Source organism: Centruroides vittatus, unplaced genomic scaffold (genome assembly GCF_030686945.1).
Source record: "Centruroides vittatus isolate TY-2023 unplaced genomic scaffold, ASM3068694v2 contig_18, whole genome shotgun sequence".
NCBI lineage: Eukaryota > Metazoa > Arthropoda > Arachnida > Scorpiones > Buthidae > Centruroides > Centruroides vittatus.
In genome coordinates, this window is record NW_027121101.1 from 4,901,737 (window position 1) to 4,927,036 (window position 25,300).

General features: G+C 29.7%; 1 protein-coding gene across 2 annotated transcripts; it reads right to left on the bottom strand.

Annotated features, from left to right (window-relative positions):
• Nucleotides 1-302: 302 nt before the first annotated feature.
• Brms1 (breast cancer metastasis-suppressor 1-like protein) lies at nt 303-22,600 on the bottom strand. 2 transcript variants are annotated; one of them, XM_067263881.1, is made up of 11 exons: nt 22,467-22,600; nt 13,994-14,150; nt 9,281-9,371; nt 8,378-8,505; nt 8,196-8,275; nt 7,964-8,060; nt 3,437-3,529; nt 1,192-1,256; nt 1,088-1,118; nt 898-1,021; nt 303-804 (listed from the first exon to the last, which is right to left on the bottom strand). In XM_067263881.1, the coding sequence occupies exons 2-11, from the start codon at nt 14,127-14,129 to the stop codon at nt 681-683; spliced, it is 969 nt and encodes a 322-aa protein (XP_067119982.1). In that variant the 5' UTR covers nt 14,130-14,150; nt 22,467-22,600; the 3' UTR covers nt 303-680. The 2 variants fall into 2 exon arrangements, with proteins under 2 accessions (XP_067119982.1, XP_067119981.1); XM_067263880.1 differs by having other exon boundaries at nt 22,448-22,600.
• Between the last annotated feature and the right edge of the window lie 2,700 nt (nt 22,601-25,300).

Here is a 25,300-nt window from a genome sequence, read left to right on the forward strand (position 1 = left end):
TATAAGGTTACATTTACGTTAGATATATATAATTTTTTATTTTAATTGTTTACTGTAATTATCAGAATAAAACAACATACAATGTCAATTTCAAATTATGCAATTAAAAATTGTCATTTTGATAATATCCAATGTTTAAAATTTTTTTCTGAAATTAATTGTTTAATTAAAATTTAACTGTCAAGTTTAATAAAATTATTATTAAATATAAATTATTACAATTAGAAATAAGGCTATAATTGTGATAATTATTTTTATTGTTTGAATAAAAAAAGTCACAGAATAAATTCTAAACAGGCACACAAATTTTCCAATATTCCAATTTATTTCAATAATGAAATGGAAAAATATAGTTACTGAAAAGCTTACAAAAATTACTTAACAATGACTTGTCAAAAATAATTATAAATAAAATGAATAATTCTTTTGGATGCCATTTTATTAACTAGCTTCATTTTAATGAAGTATAAAAGTCTTCCAAACAGAAGTTTATGCAAAATGTAAAACAAAATCAGGTTTCAACATTTGAACAGTACAAATTCTTGTTGAATTTCACTTTCTATATTTGATATCAGATTTTGTTTTTATATAAGTAATATGATTTTTGCTTGCTGAGCTGATGAAAATGTTTATATGAAAAATTTGCTCCCCCCTTTGAATATTTACATTTTTTTACATATTTAGTCAGGCGAATGGTGAATGCTATATCGTCCTGTTTGAAAGTCACTAATACATAACCTTAAACAAACTCCATCTTGTTTTTGCAAAACAACTTCACTGGTATTCATCGATATTAGTTGAACCCTAAGATTTTTAATGTTATAAATTCAATTATAAAATTATTTTTTAAATTTAAAAATATAATTAAGGTTTATATATAATTCAAAAAATAATTACATAATAGTTTCTGTTTTGTTTTCTAGTATAACTGGTTCACCTTTGTGGAACCATTCTCCTTTGAACAACAATTTTCCATCAGTAAATCTGGCATTGAAACGCTGCTCCACAGGAGCAAATTCATCTGAAAGTTAACATACTTCATAAAATGTTTATCTCTTTATTTATTTAATAAAACTCATTTACTTACAATCACTTTTCTGTTTTGCTGCTTTTAATGCCTATTTAAAAAATAAATTATTATTCTTTAATAGATGTATATTGGATTCCTTTTATAAAAGAAATATAATTTACCTTTCTAATTGTTGTCCAATCTTCTAAAATTTCATTTTCGTGCAAGAGATATACAATATATGGCCGTACTTAAATTAAGGTTAACAACATAATATTTCAATTTATTTATTTATCAATTTAAAATATAAATATATTGTCTTTTCTATTTTGATAATTATTTAATGCAATTTTTAGACATTGAATTCTACAATCATAGTCATCATTTTTTACGCTGTATGTATCATATAGGATGATTCCCTCTAAAGTGAACACCTACTTTGTTCAATAGCTCATGATTGAACCATCATATTTGAACAATATGTAATATAAAACTGATCAACTGCTTCAACATGAAATAAAGAAACCTTTTGTTCATGTTCATCTTTTCATTTTATACAGAGATATTCCATTTAAGTGTTCAATCCTATGTGAATCATCCTGTATTATACACACCTACATACATACAAGTAAATAAAAAAAAACAATTTATTTTTTATTAGGATAAAAAAAGTGAACTCTAGGACTTCTTAACTTTAAAAGATATCAACCACTTGCTTTTAATAAAAATTTTGAATTATTTTTCAATTTAGTCTTTTTGCTTCTCTGAACATTTCTTATGACAGTTTACAAGTTTCTTAATGTTATCTAAATATACATTTTTGACTATTTGATAAGCCTCTTATCACTGCTTTTAGTATTTAAAACCACAATACAGATGCTTAATCTGCTAGCAACAACAAAAGTAGTACTCTGTTATTAGGGTCATTTAACCAAGTTAAATTGATGACAGTTTCCTGGATGTCACTGTCTATCTGCAATCATTTTCATGCAAAAACTCTAACTTATAGAAAAGATAAAAATATGAAAATGCCAAGTTCAGATTGTGGGGATAATAATCAATTATTTCCCATCTAAACTTTTCAGTAATGTTTGTTTTTTTCTACAGATGTGCACTTTAATGAAGTAGACACTCCCTTAACACATTAAGCACCACAATAGTGGGCCATAGTCCTTTTTTTGAACAAAATAACACAAAAATTATGGCTATTTAATATAATTTTATCTGCATTGTTAAAAAACATTTTTTTCCCTCAATTTTTCAGTGTTAGAAAATAGCAACATGTGGCCTGAATGATTTTTTTCCTGATCACGTTATACCATTTTGTATGTTCATCAGCTTTTAAATTCAACAAAACTACCACATTAAAGGTTGCATAAATAAACAGATACATATCCAGGAGAATCAGAATAATTACTGAAATAATATAACTTTTTTTTACTGTTTATGTACTGTACACTAAGAGAACATGAAGTTTGTTTCTTGAATATTTTATATTTTAATGATATTGTACTTATTCACATTCATTGTGAAAGAAAAAACATTAGAAAAGGAAAATTTTGCTCAATTTTCATATTTTATGGGAGACAAAAATTAAATTCCTATTTGTATTCTATCAATAAAAAAATTTACTGGACCAAGTGCAATTTCTATTCCCATAGGCTATGCTTTGACTATTTCTGTTAAGTTCATATGGCTAATGTTTTGCTCCAAAATAACACAGCTCAATTTTCAATGTAGTGGTGTGTTGATTTCTGCAACACACAGCCTGGGTGAATTACTTGGTGTGTTGCATATTTACAACACATGGCACTTAATGTGTTACAGTCACTTTATTCCATAATATGAGTGGATGGTCACTTTATTATATATTTATAATGATATATTTTGATTCAATTTTTATTTGTGTTACTAGGGAGTTTCTTTTATTCAAATAATTAAAATAAGAAAATTATGCATGTGCAAATGAGATAAACACACTATACTCTGTTCATTTGGATGTGACAGTTTTTATTTATAAGATTATTTTTCAATTTTCTTTAAAGGAAGTATGGAAATTTTATTGTTTAAATAGTAATAATAAGAATAGCTGTAGTAATTTTTATTCATATTAATCATTTGATTACAGATTATATATGCAATCAGTTATATTCTCAGTATTTATGCATATTTTTATAGCAAATAAAATTAGCACAAAGCAAGTATTTTGTTATTTATACAAAAACAAAAAATACTTAACTTATGCTATTTATTATTATATTTATACTAAAATCATTTCAATAGCTAATTTCAATATATTCATTAATATTTATTTCATAGAATCATACAATTTATATCAAATAATTATAGTTATATATTAATAGACTAATTTTAATGATAAATTTATTTTCAAACTTAAGTTCAAAATAAAATAAGAAAAAAGGATATCTGAAACAGTTACTGGTTTTTTTCTTTTATCTGGATTTAATGGATCTGTTCTCCTTTTATTTTTCTTAGGATTGACTTGTTCATTCCATAAATCTAAGAAATAGTAAATCTTAAAAATAATTGAAGTTACCTTAAATCAATACAGTGGGCAATTGGTTAACAAACATAATCCGTTCCAAGACTTTGTTCGCTATCCGAATTGTTCATTAACTAATTATCGATTTACCATAGGTTTTTATGGGAATTTGATTAATTTGTTCTGGAGACCCCAAAAAATAAAAAAAATATATACTTTCTTACTATGTTTATTTATATGCAATAATAAAAATACATATATATACATGAATTTGCATTTTTATTAGTCATGTTTTTTGTTTGTGGAGGTTAAAGAATCTGTCTAATGTCAATTGCTTTTATCACTTCTTCAGGATTTTTCAGAAGTAATTAATAGCATTGTAATTGTAGAGATCCCCAAGCCTATCAACCTCAACCTGGTTTGGATGCCATTCTAAGACCGTTGTATTGACATCCTCCCACTTCTTCAAAAGATGTTTAATAGCAGATATCAGCATTATTCCTCTTTTTCAGAAAAAACATATGTTGCCGAGTTTCTTGGTGTTCTTCATTCGAGAGTTCTTGGCATTCTTCTGTTTGTCAGATCTGTTTCAGGTTCCATTATGAGCTCTTCAAAGTTCTTTATTTCTCAGATGTTATTTTTGTTACTCCTTTAGTTGCTTGAGTGTTCTTGATTATACTGTATCTTTCTTAGATAAGATTGAACTGCAGCCTACTGTAAACCTGTTCAAGCCATACTGCTCAGCAACATCAGACATCTTCTGCCCACTTACTTCGGCCATTACTTAGTGTAAATCGAAAGTGATTGGGCATGAAGGGGGATGGCACACGTAGCTACAAAGGGCTGCACCACTCTCGAATCTCAAAACCTTCTATCCCCTCGGGAATCAGCGATTATTAACGGAGCCGATGTTTCAGCCATCCTTCCTCTCTGATCGCTCGTTGTCCCCCCCCGCTGCCCCTCATGCGTGAGTTCCCCACGCATGAGTACCAGCGTGGGAAAAAATTGGATTTTTCATTTCTCTATTCTCCTATTTGTCGATCGCATCAAGGAAGAAAATTTGCATAATTATAGGGACATCCTAGCTAGCTTTGCGTTAGGAACCTCTTATCGAGTTGGGAAATGCCGAAATTGCGGTCCTAATCAACAAGAGATAGCTAGCGGGACGACGCGAGCGATTCGGCTAAAGACGTCGGCAATGGCAACGGCTTGCCGTCGGTCCAGTTGCTGTTGTTAGAAAAGCGTCGAATGCGGCTATAATTTACAAGTAATCGCAACTAATCGGGCGCTGAAGGGGACGGTGCACGTAGCTACAACGAACACAACCACTTTCGACACTCTTAATCTCTCGATAACCGACCATCATTCCAGGAGCCCATTTCTCCACCATCTTTCCTCTCCACAAGCTCGTTCTACCTTTGCTATTATACTCTCACTTTTTGAAAATAAAAACCGATACAAAACTTAATGAGTGCCCACCCGACAGTCTTGTGAATATTATAAAAAAATTGTTTCTGTCAGAAAAATAAAAGGTTAGAATTACAAGAGAGAGTTTCAAAGTTTGGAGGAATACTATTCAATCAGTATATACTGGGTTGACGTTTCCCCACACTCTGAAAAGTTTCAAATTGTTGCCTAAAGACAAGGAAAGACTAATCTGTATTCATTATTTTACGTCACTTCTTCTTGTGTTTGTTCTGTGAGGTGTTTGTAATCCAAACATGTGTTTGTTGTCCGAACATAAAAATCTTTTGCAAAAGTGTTTGTTAACCGATCACCCACTGTATTTAAAAATATATTTCTTGGTTCAATTCTTAAAAATGCATATTTTTATTAAATTTTCAATGTTTATTTTACATTATAAAACCAAGAAATCATAGAATTTAATAATTTATTAATAATAAATTGATGTACAAAAGACTAAATATTACATAAATGAACAAGGTAATTATAAATAATGCTTTTTTATAGTGTTAATAAAGAGCAAACAAGAAAAACTGGAGTTTACTATAATATCCACAATATTTAATAACATGGATTGAAAAGTTCATAGCTCATCTTTTATTCACTGTAAGAACTCTAAGCTAATTCAGACAGACATTTGCTAATCAAAACAGTATGTGAAAAAAAAAGTTTATTTCTATATCGTGAATTTTATTCTCACTGTCATTTTGCAAAACAAGAATAATAAAATGGCACTCATACAAGAACCATAGAAATCATCATGGAGGAGGCTGATAACACATTGTTTTTTATGCTTACTTTATCCATTTATCAAAATAAAAGTTTCAATATTAATTATAATAATTGTAAGAATATAATTATAAAAAGTTCTTTCATAGTTGCCATTTTTAAATCTCATCTTCAGAAATTTGTCATTTCAATTAATAAGGAATATTTTTCACTAGTGGTAAAGTTCAACATGTTAAATTAGATCACAATTTTGCAAAACAGAAAAATTTGCCAGAAAGGATGTAACCTTCAATGCATAATCATTACTCTCTCAATTTTTTCCCCAGCAATTCACTGTTTAAATAAACTAAGTGTTAAATCAAAACATTATTTTCTATTTATTTTTTTTTTTTAATTTTAGAGTTTATTTTAACATGTATTATATATATTATATACTTTATTATTATTATTTGATATAGATAAAATAAAAATGAAACAATGCAATAAAAAAGTTTTTGTCTTTCAGTAGGCAACTTTTTGAAGAAATGGATTGGAATAGTCAGACCATCCAATAGTATATTAAAATTCTGTTTTGTTCATCCAATTACTGTTTAGAAACATTAATTCAAAAGTTACAAAAATATATTTTATGTAACTTTTGAATTAGAACACCACAGTGCTATCAAGTGACCAAAAAAGTTTGGGCAGTTTTTGCATAAACTGCACTAACTGTTTTGGCTACTGAATAATATTTTAAATTACTTTTAATTTGAAATGTAAATTACATCTGTTTCCATTACAGTTAAATGTTAATAATCATGTTAATAAAACAAAGCATTGTTTTACATGAATCACATTGATTAGCTATGAGCTAGACAGGCATTTAGAATAAGAACTTTGTAAAAATTAAAATATTTTTTATCCTATAAAGTAATTTTTTGATTAAGAAAGTGAATTATAAAAAGGTAAATAAGAACAGCACTGTAACAAAACCAACCAAACCATTATTACTGTCCAAAATAGTAATCATTTTCATCTCAAACAACTATAAACATGAAACCATTAATAATATATAACTAATATCAAAATATATGCAAATTATGATGAACTTTTAAATTAAAAAATGAAGTACTTGAAATCCTTGATAAAATATTTGAATTGAGAAAGAAATAATGGCAATATTTCTGGTTTGCTGGAGTGTGATATTAGACTTATTGAAGAATATAGACCACATATAGATGAAACTAATTTTAATTGGCTATGTGGGACATTTTTTCATGCTTATTCTTTTATATACAGTAGATACATGAGTAAGCACTTTAATATTAAGCAGATTTCTACAATGTATAGCTTAAAACATAAAATTAATAAACTAAAACTGAAATGACATCATTAGTTTAAAGTTCATTAACAAAAAGCAATGATAGAAAATAATGCTGTTGTGTGTAAACAAAATGAAACATTGCACAGTCAAGCTGGAGCCATTGTTTTAAATGTATATAGGCTAGTTATTTTTAGTGATCAAAATTCACTTTCACTTTACAGCAACAAGAATGCAAGAGCAATGAGTTTATAGATTATTAGAATGACAAATATCACAGACATCTTAGACATTATAAGACAAAGAGAATTACTGAAAATTTATCAACTTTCAAGATACAAATTCAAGCAGGAATGCCTAATAACATCAATTTTAGCATGGACTGAACATAGAAAATGAACAGGATCGAACTAAAGGCAACATATGCATGCATATGTATTGGTAGTTTTGGGTAAAGCTACAATGGCACATAAGTATGTCAGCAGCACAAAAGGACTTCACATTTTCTAAAGACCCTATTAATAACTTTAAACAAAGAAATAGATTACAATATTAAATTCACAGAAGCAATCACAAAATCGTTGTGTCTTCTTTTAACGTCCTTTTCGCACTCGGGAAATAACTGTCTTTACGGCGGAGTCGACCTTCTTTTGTAGGTCGACTCCGCCGTAAAGACAGTTATTTCCCGAGTGCAAAAAGGACGTTAAAAGAAAACACAACGATTTTGTGATTGCTTCTGTGAATTTAATATTGTAAAGTATGAATTTTGTCCTGGCATGTTTTAATTATAATTTTAATTATAATTATATTTTTTGTAAAGAAATAGATGTTTAATGAGTTTGTAATTGAAATTTAAAACTGACAAATAATTTGCCTCATTGCAAAATCCCAGATTGCCTCTTAGACATGGATATCTATACATTCCAAATTTTCACAAAGTAATAAAATTTAAACAAACCTGAAGTTATGTCAATACTATTTCTATCTTCTTCAAGTCGACGAATCTTTTCTTCTAATTCACATTTTATTGAATCTTTTAATAATGATTTTTCACTCTAAATAAAAAAAATTAATCAAAAATCCTAAAAAAATACTTTATAAGATAAATTTTGGATTACATTGATATAACTGAATCTTAAGATTATTTATGTTAAATTCAAAACTTCAGATGAGATAAAATATGTATCTACCTCAAAATTTTGCTCAGAAGCAAGTTTTTCTGCTTCATGTTTATTCCTAATATTTGTCATTTTTAATTCTTTAAGTATTCCTGTAATGTATTTATTTAATATATTAAAATTTTGTCAGAATTATCGATTTTAATATTTTAATATACTGTAGTTAGGTTTAACTAATCCCAAAATATTCATACCTGCTACCTCTGTGCGAATTCTCATATTTTCTTGTAATTCTTCTAAAGGTTGTAGATATTCAGGTGCTTGACCTGTTTTAACTTCACCTAATTTTTTATCAATTTGAGTAGATCTTTCTTTGTATAATCTGTATTAAAAATCAAAATATGTAATTTCAAAATATTTTCTTAACAACAATTACAAAAGCTAACAAAATCAATTGAAATCATTCTATACATTTTAAATTCTATATTCATTTTATAAATAAAATTGCATAACATGTCTTTATATTACAAGTGAAGCATTAATCACCAAATCATCTTGATAAATTCAGTGGTATTAAACCACATATTTAAATTAATAATATTTACAAGAAATTATGCAGTATTAGTAGTATGTATGGAATACATTTAATATTTCTTGTAACTTTTCCAGTCTAACAAATTTTCAGTCTCTCCAACACATCTGTTTACTCTTTTGCTTGATAATGAGGACCTGGTAACTGACAACATATCATTAGCAATCCACTCAACATGTTTAATGCATCGCAATAATAAATATCATGAGAAAGACATGTATATGTCATTGAGTGCACTTAAATATATTTAGTTGAATATATTCAAATAATAAATACTTAAAATGTCATTAAGCAATTAAAATTTGACTTTTACTTGATTATTAGATCATTAGAATGATTCAATTTATGAAAATGTTCATTAATAATGTACATTACTATTAGAATAATAATTTTAAGGTAAGAATAACTTTTCCAAAACATGCTTTTATTTTTCCACAGTTATATTTTAAAAATTAATAAAACATTGAAAGTATTATTTTCTATTAATTATGTTCTTATATATAATAACAAATATATAAATTATTTCATTTATTTAACTCAAGGAAATAAAATTTGATACACTTACTGTTCTTTTAGTATCATAAACTGCTTTTCTAAATCTGCCATGTCCACAATGCATTCTGTTCTTCGCCTTTCACAGTCCTCTTCATCCATTTCTTTTAATTTATAAAATAAGTTTTTAAAAATATTTTTTTTTTTTTATTTAAGAATCATCCACATATTTAATAAAGTCACTTTTTTTAAAGTTAATTTTCTTCCACTCTGTTCTAATTAAAAAATTAAGTTTTTTCAAATAATAAAAAGGTCATTCAATGATAATTCTCAAATAAATTAAAGACAAAGTTGTCAAAAATACTTATTTTTTAATTCACTTTCATATTCTGGAATACACAATGCTCATTCAAACCTCTTTTAGGCTACTTGATCATCTTAACAATTATTAAAAAAGATTTCCTTAAACATGAAAAACTAGCAGAAAATTCAAGCAGCACTATGGTTTCTGTATGTTGGATGCAAAATAAAACATATCCATTTTGTCTCTATTTCAATTTTGAAAGTAATTTTAACTTTAACCATATATTTTTCATAAAAATCCCAGGTGCTTGACCTGTTTAAACATCATCTAAGTTTTTTTTATCAATTTGAGTGATCTTTCTTTGATTATTAATACAAATCATAAATTTAATTTCAAAATATTTTCTTAACAACAATGACAAAAGTTCACAAAACTAAAATCAACTATCAATAACTATTGATATCAGCCTAGGGTTTGAGATAGGTGTCTCACCTTCCAAATACTAGCAAATTCCAGTGAATAGTCAGCAAAGTCATAAAAAAAAACCTGACAAAGGCTCTCAAAGGCTCTAGCATAGCTTTCCTGAAACTTGAAGGAGAGAATTGGAAACCCAATAATTTTCAATTAATGAAACATCAGGTACTGGACTGGTATGATGTTGCATAATGCAGGCCTCACTTAAGTCTCCCACTGCAGTACTGCCAGATATGGATGCAGACAGAAGTGGGATTCATCTGAGAAGACTATTCATCCCTTTGTGCACACCACTGCAGCTGTAGACACCAATAGTATACAGTTAAAAGTAGTCATAGTAATGAGCACCTTGCAAAAATTCCCTGATGCTGGAGATGGTATCAAACCATTTGTGCAAAGACTAATTGTTGTGCAACACACATTCTTAAGCAAGGGTATTTTGCTAGCTAATTCTTTTTCCAAAAAGTTTTTGTAAGTTAAGATAAATACACTAACATAATGGGACATAAGCGACAGAAGAATGGGAGAGAAGAGTTAGCCTTCTTGAATGGCACTTTGTACGAACCATTGATATCAGCCATAAGTATAGGTTGACAAAATCAGCCTCATATACCATGATAAATGTTTAAATGCAGCCCTGTATGAAACATTGATAGAAACAAAAGGAAAAATTGTGCATCTATAATTTCAGCTTTTGATACTATCCGAACAACAAGTACGCTTCAAGAAAGTACAACAAAATATAGTTTGTTGTACTCTATGTAATGACGTTGGTGGTCACCATTTCAAATATTTATTGTAAATACATAAAACATAACAGTTTCACTCACTGTACTGTATGTACAGTACCTAGTACTCATTATCACAAAACATACATATGAAAAGCAGCCAAAATATAAAGCATAATGACAGCTGCCTACCACACAGCCACATCCAAATTTTCTGCAGGCCTAGAGCTGCTAATTTTTGTTTGAGATATTCTGATCCTAAGTTGCTTCATAAAAAATGCTCATTGATCTCTATCAGCCCTTAAATTGTCAAACATTAATATCCTGTATATACAGGATGGGGCAATACCCACACATACAGGATATTGATGTTCTTGCTCTCACTATGGTAACACAACTAGGGCATAACCAAAATAAAGATCAAAACCTTGTGTACTAGTGAGCAGTTTGCAATCATTTCTGATTTACACTGTACTGGCTTTCCTCAAAATCCTTTAAATCCTGTCTGAAAGAAACTAGCTGAAAGAAAGTCTGAAACTCACACTGTACTCAGATCTTTTAATTCTTAACTTTTTCCTGATCTCATTACTAATTGGCATTTGTTGTGTGTTTGCCTTTCAGATGAGGTATTCATTTGTCCACCTTTTCATACCACTTATTTGCTTTTCTGACAGAACAATTCAGCAGTGTCTGAAATTCTTCTTTTAATCTGTTCCCGATGCCCAAAACAAAGCCGTTTTACCTTTTTAGCTGTATTTCATTCATAAAAATACCTACAAATACAATATAATATTATCAATATCCATTTTATAGTTTATATAAATATTAAAAGCAAAATATTCCATCAACACCAACCAAAACCACCATTTTACAAAAAAGTGCTATAAAACAGAGACGCGACTTTGCCTGGATGAAATATAACCAAATCAATCAAGACAGACAAGTACTTTATCCACACATTGAAATATTATATTTCAATTGCTTTGATTTAAATTTAAATTAATTAATTAATTTTTATTTTATTTTAAATTTTATTTTCGGTTTCAGTGTAAATCATCAGGTTCATCTATTTGTGACAAAATCTGCATCTATCTTTCCAACTTGATAACAGGGAAATGCAAACAGATATCAGGCCACATTTCTGCAGTTCTTGATCTAGATTACGTAGGACTGCAGATTTGGTCTTAATCTCTCTAAACTTCCCTGTAATTATTACTCTTGGAGTATCCAACAATTCTTGGGCACTGCTGTTGCAAATAATCTATACATTCATATTCATAACACTTGGAAAGCCAATGTTTCTTAGAAACATCTTTATTTAAAGGATGTCCACCTGACACCAGTAGCCTTCCTTCTAGTTTTCTGATGGCTCTTCCCTGACCAGTTTTTCTGTTACTGTTACTATTGGATGATTTATCTAAAAAACACTACTTTTTGTTGGATTTAAATTCTCTCATTGGATGTCATCATATTTGGACAACATACTCAACACCTTTTCAAAGAGACAACCTTGGCCTACTAATATATAAAGTATTCTTGTACTTCAGCCAAAACTTGACTCATTTGTTTCAAAATGAATAGATTCGGCAAGGTTTCATACTCTGTTGTTTCTGATCCTCTGGTCCACTTGCTGCAATACGTAGTATTAATAATTTCAAAAATATAATTTTTCCAAAACTCTTTAGTCTCTTCTTAACCAAACTTTTGATGGAATTTTTCTGTATTCAATTAAAATTTTTGTACAAGATACTTTTTGATGTGTCTATAGTTATCTGCTTATTCTGCTGGTTTCTAAACAATACGCTGCATTACATTCATCAAGTTCAATCCAATCAAATGTGATAAAATATACTGATGTCAATATTCTCTGGATCAAATTTTTGAATCAAGTCTTAATTTAATCAACTCTTGATTATCCACTTCCACATCTCTACTATTTGCTTAAATTCATCTTTGAGTGAATTTCTCCAGCTCAATCTCTCTTTCAAACTATTTTTAATTTTTCTAATTTGAGCTCTCTCCTTTCACGCTCTCACTCTTTCTCTACTCTATCCATAATTATATAATCCAACTGATATTTGACTGCATCATTATTACAATTTTTACTCTTGACATCCAAAATGTCTCCAGGGATTCACTTTGACTGGAATTGATTTTTTGAATCCTCCTTGACCTGGTTGGTGATCATCTTTGTATCCCACTCACTGTCATCAAATATATAAAAGCTGTAATGTCTCAGTGCAAAACAATTGCATTTTATCCCTGATGACTTAGCTTGTAAGTTTATTTTAAACACAAAAACAACAGAAAATTATAGTAAAACAAGAAAAAAGAAAAACTCTTCAAAATACACAATCAATATCCATAACTTCATCAGACAGTTTGAACAACAAAGAAGTTCTTTGTTGTTAAGAAGCTCCCTTCTTAAGAAAAAATTCTTTTTTAAAATTTACTTAAAATCCAAAAATAATTTTGGTAAGAAAGGCATTCCCTACACTTGGTTTAGTGGGAAAAAAGTGATTATACTTTTTTGAAACTTTTTCGTTCAAATAAAAATCACTTATTAAAAATTATTAACGTATTTTCAAAACATCTTGTAAATTCACCTGTAAGATAAATATAACATATAATGATACATTATACAAGCAAACATTGATAAACAGAAACTAAATATGCTTATTAATCCTATTAGAATGTAAATTGTATTAAAACTGTTTGTTTTTGAAGTAAATAGATAAGAAATAACCTCTTAATTGTAAAATAGTTGTTTTACTAGACAAATTTAAAAATTGCATCAATCAAAGCCAAATGATTACAGGATTAAATTTGGCTAAATTCAACTACTAATAATAATTATTAAATACTCAGTATTTAATAATTACTAGTAGAGGAAATGTAGTCTGATTTAATCTGGTAATTGTTTGGTTTTGATATAATCATCTTGGCTTTAAAATGTTTATATAATTCCATCAATCATTATATCATTATTTTTTGTAATCATACTCTAAAATTCATTACTCCCAAATAATAATGTTTTCACAATGCCCTCTTAAGCTCAAAATAATAACAACATTTTTATTAATAGAACTCTTTCATATAGTTTATAATATATTAAAAAAACTTTTGTTGGTTTATTATTATACAAGTATTACATATGTGGATGACTCCTTATAAACTTTGATGATGATTTTTAATAAAAATATTAACATGTACTAATTGTTTTAAAATACTTTAAAATAAACTTATTTTAAAACTTTAATATAAATAAGCAACAACAAACCAGAACTATCATCATCTTCAGTTCCTGATCCAGATATTGAATCAGATTCTTCATTACTAGTTTTTTCACTCTCTGGTGAATCTTGATCCAATTCTTCTCCATCACTTTCATTAATCTCTTCTTTGATGCCTGGCATTGTGATAACAGAAGATATCTCCTAAAACATATTTAAATATATTTGTTGTGCAATATATATTCAAAGTACAATAAAGTTAATCATTACTTAAATTATGTGAAAATATAAACTAATATTTTTATGTTATTTTCAATTTTTTCAATAATTCTTAATGGATGTTTTTAAAACTCTACAATAGGAAAAAGTGAGGCTTGTTACTAGGGCAACTTGTTAAAGATTAGTTTAAAGTCTCAGAAGGAAATGTAATATTAACACTGCCTGTCAGTAGTCCCATGGTTCGTCATTTTCTGTTCATCGATCTGAAGAGAGCTGTCAAGCTGTGACATCATTTTTTCTATTTTCATGCTTCAAAATTACTTTACATCATTTTCATTTCATCTGTGTATCTCAAAGCATTTCACAAGATTAGTAGTTTTTCATTACTTTACTAGTTGTGTTATTAATACAGTAGTTATGTTCTAACAATATAAAACTATTAATTAGTTTCTGGAAAAAAACATGCTGTTAGTAAAATATAATCTTATAGGACAAGTTGTTACAACATGTTGGGGACACATTGTTACAGTATAACAATATGCCCCAACCTACATTTTCAATGCAATATTAAATGATTGTTTTTGTTTTTAGAAAATGGTATGGAATTACAAGCATAAAACTGATAGAGGAGAGAAGAGAGAGACATCATCAGATTGATTAAAGCAATCTGCTGAAAAATGTAACGACTAATAGCAATTTTCTGAGACAGGTCACAGAGACAATGTGACCTGTCAACATTGTAAACATGACATTATTCAGATATGCGAAAAAATTAAAACAAGGAAGCAAAATTTAGAAATGAAAACAAGCTATGCCAAACCAAAAGGCAATTTTTTTTTCCAGTGATCAGAAAAAACTGGCTGAATTTATTAAGCATTCAGCAAGGATATTTTTTGGACTTACAACAATCAATGCCAAATCATTAGCATATGAATATTAAAAAGACTCTAAAATTGCAGCAAAATTTAATTGGAATGAAAATAAAAAGCTCCTAAAGATTGGCTCTTAGGATTTCTTAAACAAAACAATCTCTGCCTTAGTAAACCAAAATCCACTAGCCTTAGCTGCATGACAAGCTTCAATAAACAAAAATTTTCAATAATCTTAGTGAAATTCCTGACAAGAATTACTTTAACTACCATGAAGTTTAGAACAAGGATGTGACTAGTATGACTATTGAACCATGCAAAGTATATGCAAAATACTCTGACCAAAAACATTTATGCACCAAAAAGAAGGCATTGGAACAGAATGAAACTATTAGTGTGAATTTAATGATGATGATAAGTGAATACAGTATTAAGTGATTATGTTTATTAGAAGTGTTTCACTTCTAATAAACATAATCACTTATGCTGTTAATGATATGTCAGTGGATTCATCCACAGCCAAAGAAAAATAAGCACAGCACACTTGCAACTAAAATGTAAAATTGGCCAGAAATGTCTGATGCAATTTGCAAGATTCTCCATTGTATTATCATGCAGTTAAGACTGATTGTTTGAAAACACTTTGTCTTCTCAGGACACATCTCACTTGCGACGATAAGACACTTTTTTTTTTTTTATCATATCACCGTCCGTGAAAGGTTTCCCATTCTTGGCTATTAAAGCAGATACTTCTAGCAGATATTGGATGCTTCAACAGCCACATCCAATTCTCCAGATTGTTTCTTGAACACATTTTGTTGGTTGATTATTGATCGTTGTAATGGTTCGATTTTCCATTTGCATTCCATACCATGCAGAAGGAAATCCTTGTGTTGATTTTCATGATGTCGCTTCAGGTTGAATTCTTTTGGCACTGCTACTGTTCTGTTGCACAAGAGACAAATAATGCTGTTGTTCTGTTGCACAAAACAGTACTTGTTAGTCCACACTTCTTGAAACTGATAGTTCTTGAAATCGACCTTGCGTTTAATGCCCAGTGCCATACTGTTTACTCTGCAAAACAATGTTTCATTGTGCCGAAAATTCTAAGGCCTGCAATGAATCATGTTTGAGACAAGGCAAGCTAGCCTACCATGTGCTTTGTTCTGTACCCACTCTGACTAAAGACTAGAGGCGGGGGCAGAAGACTATTATGCACACATGTGACAAATGGCCAGGCAGCTCTTAATTCGTTCAACCCGTCCAGGCGTCTCCACAATTTCTCAGAATTTGTGAGCCAGATCGTCAACTCGCCAGGTGCAGGTCACTAATCCATCATAAATGTGGTTACCGTTCTTACCTAAATTATATTTATGGCCTGGCAGGTTTAACCCCTCCCCCTGGTGTTCAGAAATGAATCAAAAGTGATTAAGGCAGTGCAGCGGGAAATCTGAATTTTTTTAATATAATTATTAAAATTACGATATCTTGTTTCAAATTGGCATTAGAATCAATCTGTTTTTTGTTTTCTGTCACAAACATATCACAGTTTACAACTGTTAAATTTCAAATAAAATAAAAATTAAAAATAATAATTTAATTTTAAATTTACAAAAAAAAGAATGTAAAAATAAAAGTAAATAAAAAGTTCCAATTAATTTACTACTTAAATAACCTAAGTATATCTGTTTTCTTTCAAACAAAATAAACCGCAGATTTCTAGGTACATGGAGAGTCATTTTACAACCCTCTTTGTTGACACAAGTAGTTTACGGCTTGACACAGTTTGAAATAATTATTAAATCCAAAATGTTTTAGTGCAAACAGCTTCCTTTTAGTCATATGACTCTATTCCAACTACAGTATTAATTTTCTTGGTCCAACATAATAATAATAAATTTGATGCAAAAAAAATTTTTTCTATTCTTAGTCTATGGAGAAATATTGTTGTAAATTATTGGTTGTTATAGCTTTTGTACATCCTTTTTGAACTCTGGTTGGTTTTTTCTAGTTTGAATGACATTAGGTTGACGAATAAGCATCTTTTCAGAAAAGATTGATTCAAATTCGACTATGCCAATCAGAATCTAGAATGTAAACAAATGCTAAAATATCATTATTTTTATGGTTTCTCAGCGCTATTTACACTTATTTTTATGTTATTTGATGCTATTTAGATGAATAAGCAAGTTTTCCGAAGAATAAAATTAAAAATTTTCCGCTAAAATAGAAACTTCCTGATAACATCGAAAATGATGTTCTAACATCATTTTATTCTATTTGATTCTTCAAAAAATTGTTATAATACTATGTATTAGACTTAAAATATTCTATATCTAAACCAGAAAGTGTGTTAGCTAGAAATAGAACTTCAACACCCCATTTCTCACCTCAGGGAGTCATAAAAAAGTTGGGCGCTAATGACTTTGTGAAAGGGAAAAAATTCTATACTTAGAAACTTCGAAAGAAGGAATTTGGCCTGTACTGTCCGTCCGTGGGCCACAGGTTGTGCACCCCTGGCCTTAAGTGTCATTGCACCACCCTGATTGAAAACCACTGCCTTAGTATGTTGCAAGACCTCCTTGTCTGAATATATGAAAATATGACCAGGTATAAGGAATGCTGGCATCATATGCTATCCTGCAACAGATATTGCAATTTCAGATCCTTAACATTAATACATGGCTGAAGATGGTATCCTCCATCTTCAGCCATCCTTTAATCCTAAAATGCTTGATGCACAAAAAATCTAGAGACCATGCAAGCTAAGAAAGTGTGGAAATGCAACAAACATTCCTGAGAAACCTTAGCTGTGGTGGTTGAGCATTATCTTGCTGGGAAATGCGCTGCAAATAACCAGAAAGATAATTGGCATTTTAAGATACTCTTTAATGTAATTACCTGGTACGCAATCTGACTACAACTGTAATCATTTACATACATACATGTCTAAGACCCAGCTGTATGCAGAGTTTTTCACTAATCAGACAATTTTATCTAGGTGCATAACTTTTTGTTAATGAGTGTAATTGCAAAGAATATAAAACAAGTAGTTTCCACTACTACTGCTGAACAGGATAATATCACAGTAGTTTATCCTATAAATGCCACTGGTAACAGCATTCCATCTCTTTTCATAATTTCAAGGAAATGTTTTAAAAGATATTTTAAAGTAGATGGGTGTCCAGCTGCATAGGAACAACCATTCCTAGCAGATGGGTCACTAGAGCAGAATTCTTACTTTTCATGAAACACTATAATCAACACTAGGTGCACAAGGCAACAGCCACTCTTAACTATCCTAGACAATCACACTTTAATTGAAAATATAATTACAGTAGAGCATCGATTATCCAACTCCCGATCAACCGCCGCATCGGTTAACCGACCGCGTTCTAGTTGGCAAATTCAAGTGTCTGATAGTGATGTGGCGCTACAATATTTGGCTATGTCTTGGCTACTTTAATATTATTTTTGTTAAATGTTTGCATGTTTTAGCTGGCAACATTGGCTCGACCATGAAAGGGAGACCAGTATTTAAACCAGGCTTAATTTTCAATTTTTGTTTTATTTTTGTATTTATTTTGTGCAAAATAAAGAAATAATTTTTAACAATACAATAGCGACATGATTATTATTTTTAAAAAAATTTTGTTAGGCTCAACATCGATGAAAATTCAATGCGAAGTAGGTTAATAGCGATATACTAATATACTAATTACATGGGATATACTAATATACTATACTAATAATGTATTTTTTCATATTTTTCGGTTATCCGTTTTTTCAGTTATCCGACCAAACCCAGTCCCCAATTGAGTCGGATAATCAATGCTCTACTGTATTGTCAGACAACAGTATAGTCCTTTTATCTATACCTCCCCACTTATCACAAACTCCAGTTACTAGACATATCCGTATATGAATTATTGAAAACTTATAATTCTATTTTTAATGAATGAATGAATGAAAAGCAACCTGGAAATGATAATGGTCATTTATAAAATTCCTATATTGTTGAATGTCTTTACCAAATGCTTCAAATTCAAGATTATAATTATTGGTTTTCATTCAAGTGATATATGACCATGACTATTAAGATATATATTCAGTAAAGAAGACTTCATGCCATTGGACAATTCAATGGTTCTCACATTTTAAAGAGAATTCAATGGTTCTCACATTTTAAATGCTGAAAACTATAGCATTTAATAAAATTTATAATGAAGCAGAAATTATTGTTAACAATGATGATAAACTAATCTCTTCCAAGATTTTTACAGTCTGAAACAATCAGAAAACTAACAAGTGTGGCATATAGAATACAAAAGAGATTCATATCTATCTGACGGTACAAGAGTACAAACAAAAACTGATCACAGGAATAAATCTTGTGTTTTAACCAGTACTCCATGAAAAATACTGGAGAAAAAATAAACTAAATCTTCAAAAATTAAAAACCTAACAAATAAGAGAAAATCATTCAATAGAGATCTTAGAAAGCAAAAATTTCAACAACAGCAACAAAAAAAAAAAAAAAAAAAAAAAGACAGCAGAGCAATTTTCAGAAGGAAAAACAAGAATTAGACATAAGTGGTAAAGATAACTTTTTGTTTGAAATGCCTGAAACCAGTCGCCATCAAAAGGCAATCAAAGAATAGATACAATGTATCAGTTGTACTACATGATGGGCTAATTCTTGTGTCAATAGCCACAATAGTGTCATTGTTTTATCTGTGCATCTGAAATTTTTATTTCAAAATTTATTCCCCCACTTTTCAATTTTTTGTCATGTTGCACAAACTATTAAACTATTTTGTAATTAATCACTTGAAAAATTATGTTAAAACTTTTTGTCACAATTTGTTCTAAAAATGTTTGTTCTAAATTAAGTTACCATTTATTTTTTATTTTTTAAATTCAAAACACATTAACTACTACTCTAAATAATTGATTTTACAATGTTAGAAGTAAACACAATTAATGTATTAATTAGCAAAATAAGTATCAAATAATTTTCTTCATATAACATTTTTGTCTTCATTTTGAAACCCTGTAACAATGGATCCCATATTATAACAATATGCCCTACTAGGAAGCATGTTAAAATGTTAATGTCTTACAAAATACATTTTTTATAATACCTATATTGAATTGTTTGTCACAAAAAAATTAATATATATATATATATATGTTATATTACACACCTGAAAATACATAAAATAGTAAAATGAAAGAAAAGTTTTAATTAATATTAAGTGATTAATATTTTAATAATATATTAAATTTATTAACAATAATAATGAATAATCACTAATAACTACTTCAATACACTCACTTGCTATCTTGCATATGTAACTATCCTACATGTTAAAAATTTTTTCCCACATATCTGATCACAAGGAAATTACCAGATCTCCTCAATTCCAAAATGCATCCTGAGTTTGAAAATCAAATTTTAAGATTATTTTTATGAAGGAAAAAATTTTTAAATAATCAATTTTATTAAGATTTATCAAACAGCAGCAGGAAGAATAACAATACAAATGCTATGAAATAGTAATATTATCATCTGTGTGTTTTATTTCCATTCTCTTGTGCCTATATAATAACTTTGTTTTAATGTCGCATCATAATGTCATCTTGAAGTCATTTTAAACATTAAAAAGATATTTAATTTGAGCAATTTTTCCAGCAAAGTTTATTTGAACATATGAATGTTTTGGACAGTAGACAATTGTTTTGGATAGCAAACAAGACATCTTTACTTTGGACAATTAAAAATGAGTAAAAAGCATGAATTGCAATTGAGGAAATACAGAGTATGTCATATTAATCATACTGAGTAAAATGATTCATAGTCATCAATCATAGCCAAAGTCATCTGATGTTGAAGGGAAAGGCACATCACCACAGCCTTTAGAGGTGGAAGAAAAAATTGGATTTTTCCTCATTTTGAAATTAATACATAATAAAACCTGTAAGAGTCAAAACTCTAAGACAAACTGGTAAAAGCTGAAAAAATTGTAGTTACTTCAGTATTTCTGCCAAATTTTCTCACAACATAGTATCCAACACAGAATTTAAAAGATAAACAAGAATGTATGTGTTATACCTCTGTATTAATTCACATTAGTTACATCCTATCAAAGACAAAACTGCAAACAAGAATTAAAATCAAAACACCTGAGAAAACATTAGGAATAAAATTAATATATCAATATTTATTTTACTTATTGAGTTTTATACAGGAGGATCTGAGTTGGAATACAGGATTCCAAAAATGTTTTCCAGATTAAAAGTATTTCCATCCTGGTTTCTAAAAAGTATGACGTGTTTTGGGACTTTTCTTATTTTTGTATCAGATTTAAAAGAGAATGGACTCATTGAAATCTGTAATGAATTAATTATATACTCAAGATGTTCTTCAAAAACATTTTTCTTGTTAATTAACTATATAATATTTATCCTATTTTTTGACAGTATCCTGAAAATGTTTAGCATTTAAATAACCTTTACTTTTAGTCTTGCATTAAATTTAAAAACTGAGCACAAGTGGTCAAACCCTGTATTTTTTTTTAACAGTCAAAATACTGTGCTATAAAGACAGTCCACGCTAGTTCTTTATATTTCACTGTTATACTTGTTTTGTTTCCATCGATACTTAATCAAAACTATACTAATCTTTCATTCTGTTAGAGATATAATATTTAATACATAAAGTATGGCACTGTTAACTCAATTCTGACATTTGAAAAGATTAATCCACTTTTGCCTTTTTCCTTTGAATTTATCCTAATTACTGGAACTAATGATTAAAAATTTTCATTCCCTAACATTGACCGGGTTAATTTCATTTATTAAAAACACTATTTCCTTTGAAATTAATTTTAAAATACTTCCAAATTATAAAAACTTTTCTTTCAAGAAATATAATTGTATGCCCTATATTTTTTCCTATTGTTACATATATATAAAGAGAATATCAATGGATTTTATCATCAAACAAGAGATATATTTTAATAAATATATAATACCTTTAAAATGATAACACATAGGTTATATCTACAGTTTACGATTAATTAATTACACAGTAGATGTATATATTAATGTATAATATATATATCAGCTTTGTTACATATTAGTTTAATAGTTAATCGATTAATTAACAGTAGAAAAAGTTTAATTTTGGTATTTAACGTTGTAAAATTGCTTCTCAATGTAAAAATCTATAAATATAACATTTGAAATATATCAATTATTATAGTAAAGATGTATGATTGTAAAATTGTTAAAGGCAGAATAGTAATTAAATGTTATATATGATACAGTAGGGAGTTCATACGATCAGACTAAATATTTCCACTAGTATTATTTTACTAGCTAAACGAAATAGTTTTAAAATATATTTACCATTTTTACAACGACTTACTTATTAATAAATTACCAAATTATCATTTCGGAAAACATTGCAAACGTCAAAATAAAATGAAGACAGAAACCGCAGACAGAAGGATAAACTGAATCGCTTCAATGATTTGATTATTCTTCAGCGCCCTCCTCCAAGACACTTTCAATCTAAATAGAGTGTTGCCAGCTCGACTTTTTTTTTTAAATTGGATATCATTTATGTTGGGCTAAATATATTTTAAAAATAAAAATATTTTTGTGATAAATAATACATAATATTCAGTACTATTCTTATCACAATGCTAATAAAACAAGATTTTTTTTTTTTCTCGTGCTAAGTAGCATTGCTAAAGACGGAAAAGCCACAAATAAAACAACCGAAAGCTGATAGTGGGTGGCGGGTTGGCCAGGTAGAGTTTTCCGAGTTTTCTTCATGTTACTAAAGAGGTGGAGAAAACCGAAAACTCCACGTGTTCGGCTCGTCCTGGAGTGGCGCGAACCCACCACCAGTGTTTGGGAAACGGAACCGCTTGGCCACCGGTGAGCCTCGATTACGATGAACTGAGTGACAATTTCTTAGTTCATAAAGTACAAAAAGTGAAGATATAATAATAAATTTTGTTTATTCATCCCTATAATCTGTCTTGTAATTTTTCTTTAAATTTTTGTTGTAATTGCGGTTTTCTTTTTCGAATTTGTTATGTTTTGTTAAGAATTGCGTTTTTTTAATTTATAAAAAGTTGTTTTTTCTTTGTCATATTAAATAACTGTAGTCAGTGGCGTAGCGTGGGTGTCAGCCGCCCGGGGCGGAGTAAAATTTCGTCGCCCCCTTATTTAGGTATTATTATTATTTATTGTGAAATTTTGCCGCCTTTTTAAAGTGCCGCCCGGGGCAGGCCGCCCCTGCCGCCCCCACTACGCTACGCCACTGGTCTGACCCTACCTATCCTTTTTTTTAAGCGCTCGTCTTTGCTCTTCCCTTTCTCTTTCCTCTATCGCTCTAGTCCACGTATGCCTATGCATACATCATAATGTGCGCGCACGATACTTTCGATTCGTCACTTTTCCGTCGTAGATTTCCCATTTTACAATTACGTGACTCGTAGCCTGGTGATAACGGAGAAAAGAGACAGATAGGACGTCGGTATAAGTCACAGTTATGATTTCACAGATTCGAGACAGCTTGGTATCCTAAACGGCCCCAGGCTTTCGCCCGTGCACACTAAGTGACTTTCATTATAAGCATTTAGCTTTCCGAAGTCTATGAGAACAATTATTTGGCATTGACGGCTGCGAATTTCACACCAATATGCTGCCTCGGCTTGTTTGATTATGTTATCAACTCAATTTCATATTTATTTTCACATTTTCACTTCGCGGTCCTTCTCTGTTCTTTTTCCGTTATTTACACGTGTAGGTCATTTCATTGTTATCCACATTTGATATCATCACATTATCACATACTGCCATGACGCTCCTGTCTGTCCGTTACAACTGTCAAGAATTAACGCGATTGGCGAAGCATAGTGACAGCGGGCCAATAGAGAGCAGGGTCCTTGCCATAATGCGGTTTGCGCGCCAATTTTCGTACGTGCGTTAATCAAGCCGAATAGTTTGGCCGAATAGCCGAATATTCGGCCTGAGGCCGAATATACTATTTGTTGCAACATTAATATTTTACTTCAAAAATCTTTTTATATTATTATAAAATGACAAAAAAAACCCTTAATTTTGAGGGTAGGGATGGATTTTATAAAAAATTGTAAATGCTAACAATGAATGAAATCTTCATTAAGTCCGTCCCACTCGAGATATGACACATGATCCCGTTTTACATGTCCATCCCTTTGACCTTTAGCCAGGGGCGGACTAAGGCCTAGGCAACCTAGGCACGTGCCTAGGGCCCGTAATTTTTGGGGCCCGAAAATTAGGTTTTTGATTTTTTAATTTTTATAATTAATTTTTATTTTAATTTAACAGAAAAACGTGATATTCATAATTATTGCTGAAACGTATCCAAATTATGCCGAATCGTTGATTGATAAAGTCGACAAGTGTGGACGAGCGTTCCCGTGCTTATGCATCCACGCCCGCGAGTGTCGATGTGTGTAAATACGATCGAGCCTCGCGCCTATCGAGCGAAGATGAAACAAAAGGAGAAAATATAAATTTAAAATTATCTCAAAGTAATGATGAAACTAAGAGTTTTGTAAACGATATTTCATTATGGCCAGAATACTTAACAGACGCCATGCGAGAATATTATATAAAAAATCCACCAAAATTAATAAATGGATCTTTGGAATCATCTTCTATTCGGTGGAACGAAGGGTCAAAACAAATCACAAGAAAATTAACTATTGCCTCCTTCTTCAAAACTAACGCTATACAACTTGCCCGAGATATCTCGGGCTAAGGGCTGAACGCGTTAATAGCGGGGAAAAAGTTAAAAGAGATTGGTTGGCTTATATTGAAACCAACAACTTATTGTACTGTTATGTCTAAATTATTTTCCAAGCAAACGACGCTAATGACAAAAGAGACGAATGATCGGAAAAATGTACATAAAAAATTGTCAGAGCATGAAAACTCCAATGACCACATTAACTCCATTTTAATTTTTATAACAAGATCTAAAATTACCGGACGCATTGACACTGAACTGGAAAAACAAATTATAAATGAAAAAAATATTGGAGGGAAGTACTTAAACGAGTGGTAGCGACAATCAAATTTATTTCTTCATACTCTTTAGCGTTTCGTGGTAAAAATGAAGTGTTTTTTAGTGAAAATAATGGTAATTATATAGGTGCTTTGGAATATTTATCCGAGTTCGATCCATTTTTGCGGGAACAC

Coding starts and splice junctions, on each gene's coding strand:
- Brms1 (XM_067263880.1), bottom strand. Junction 9,372..13,993: donor TGAAGATGATGATAGTTCTG/GTTTGTTGTTGC, acceptor ATAAATTAAAAG/AAATGGATGAAGAGGACTGT. Junction 1,257..3,436: donor AAAACCAGTAACTGTTTCAG/ATATCCTTTTTT, acceptor TAATTTAAGTAC/GGCCATATATTGTATATCTC.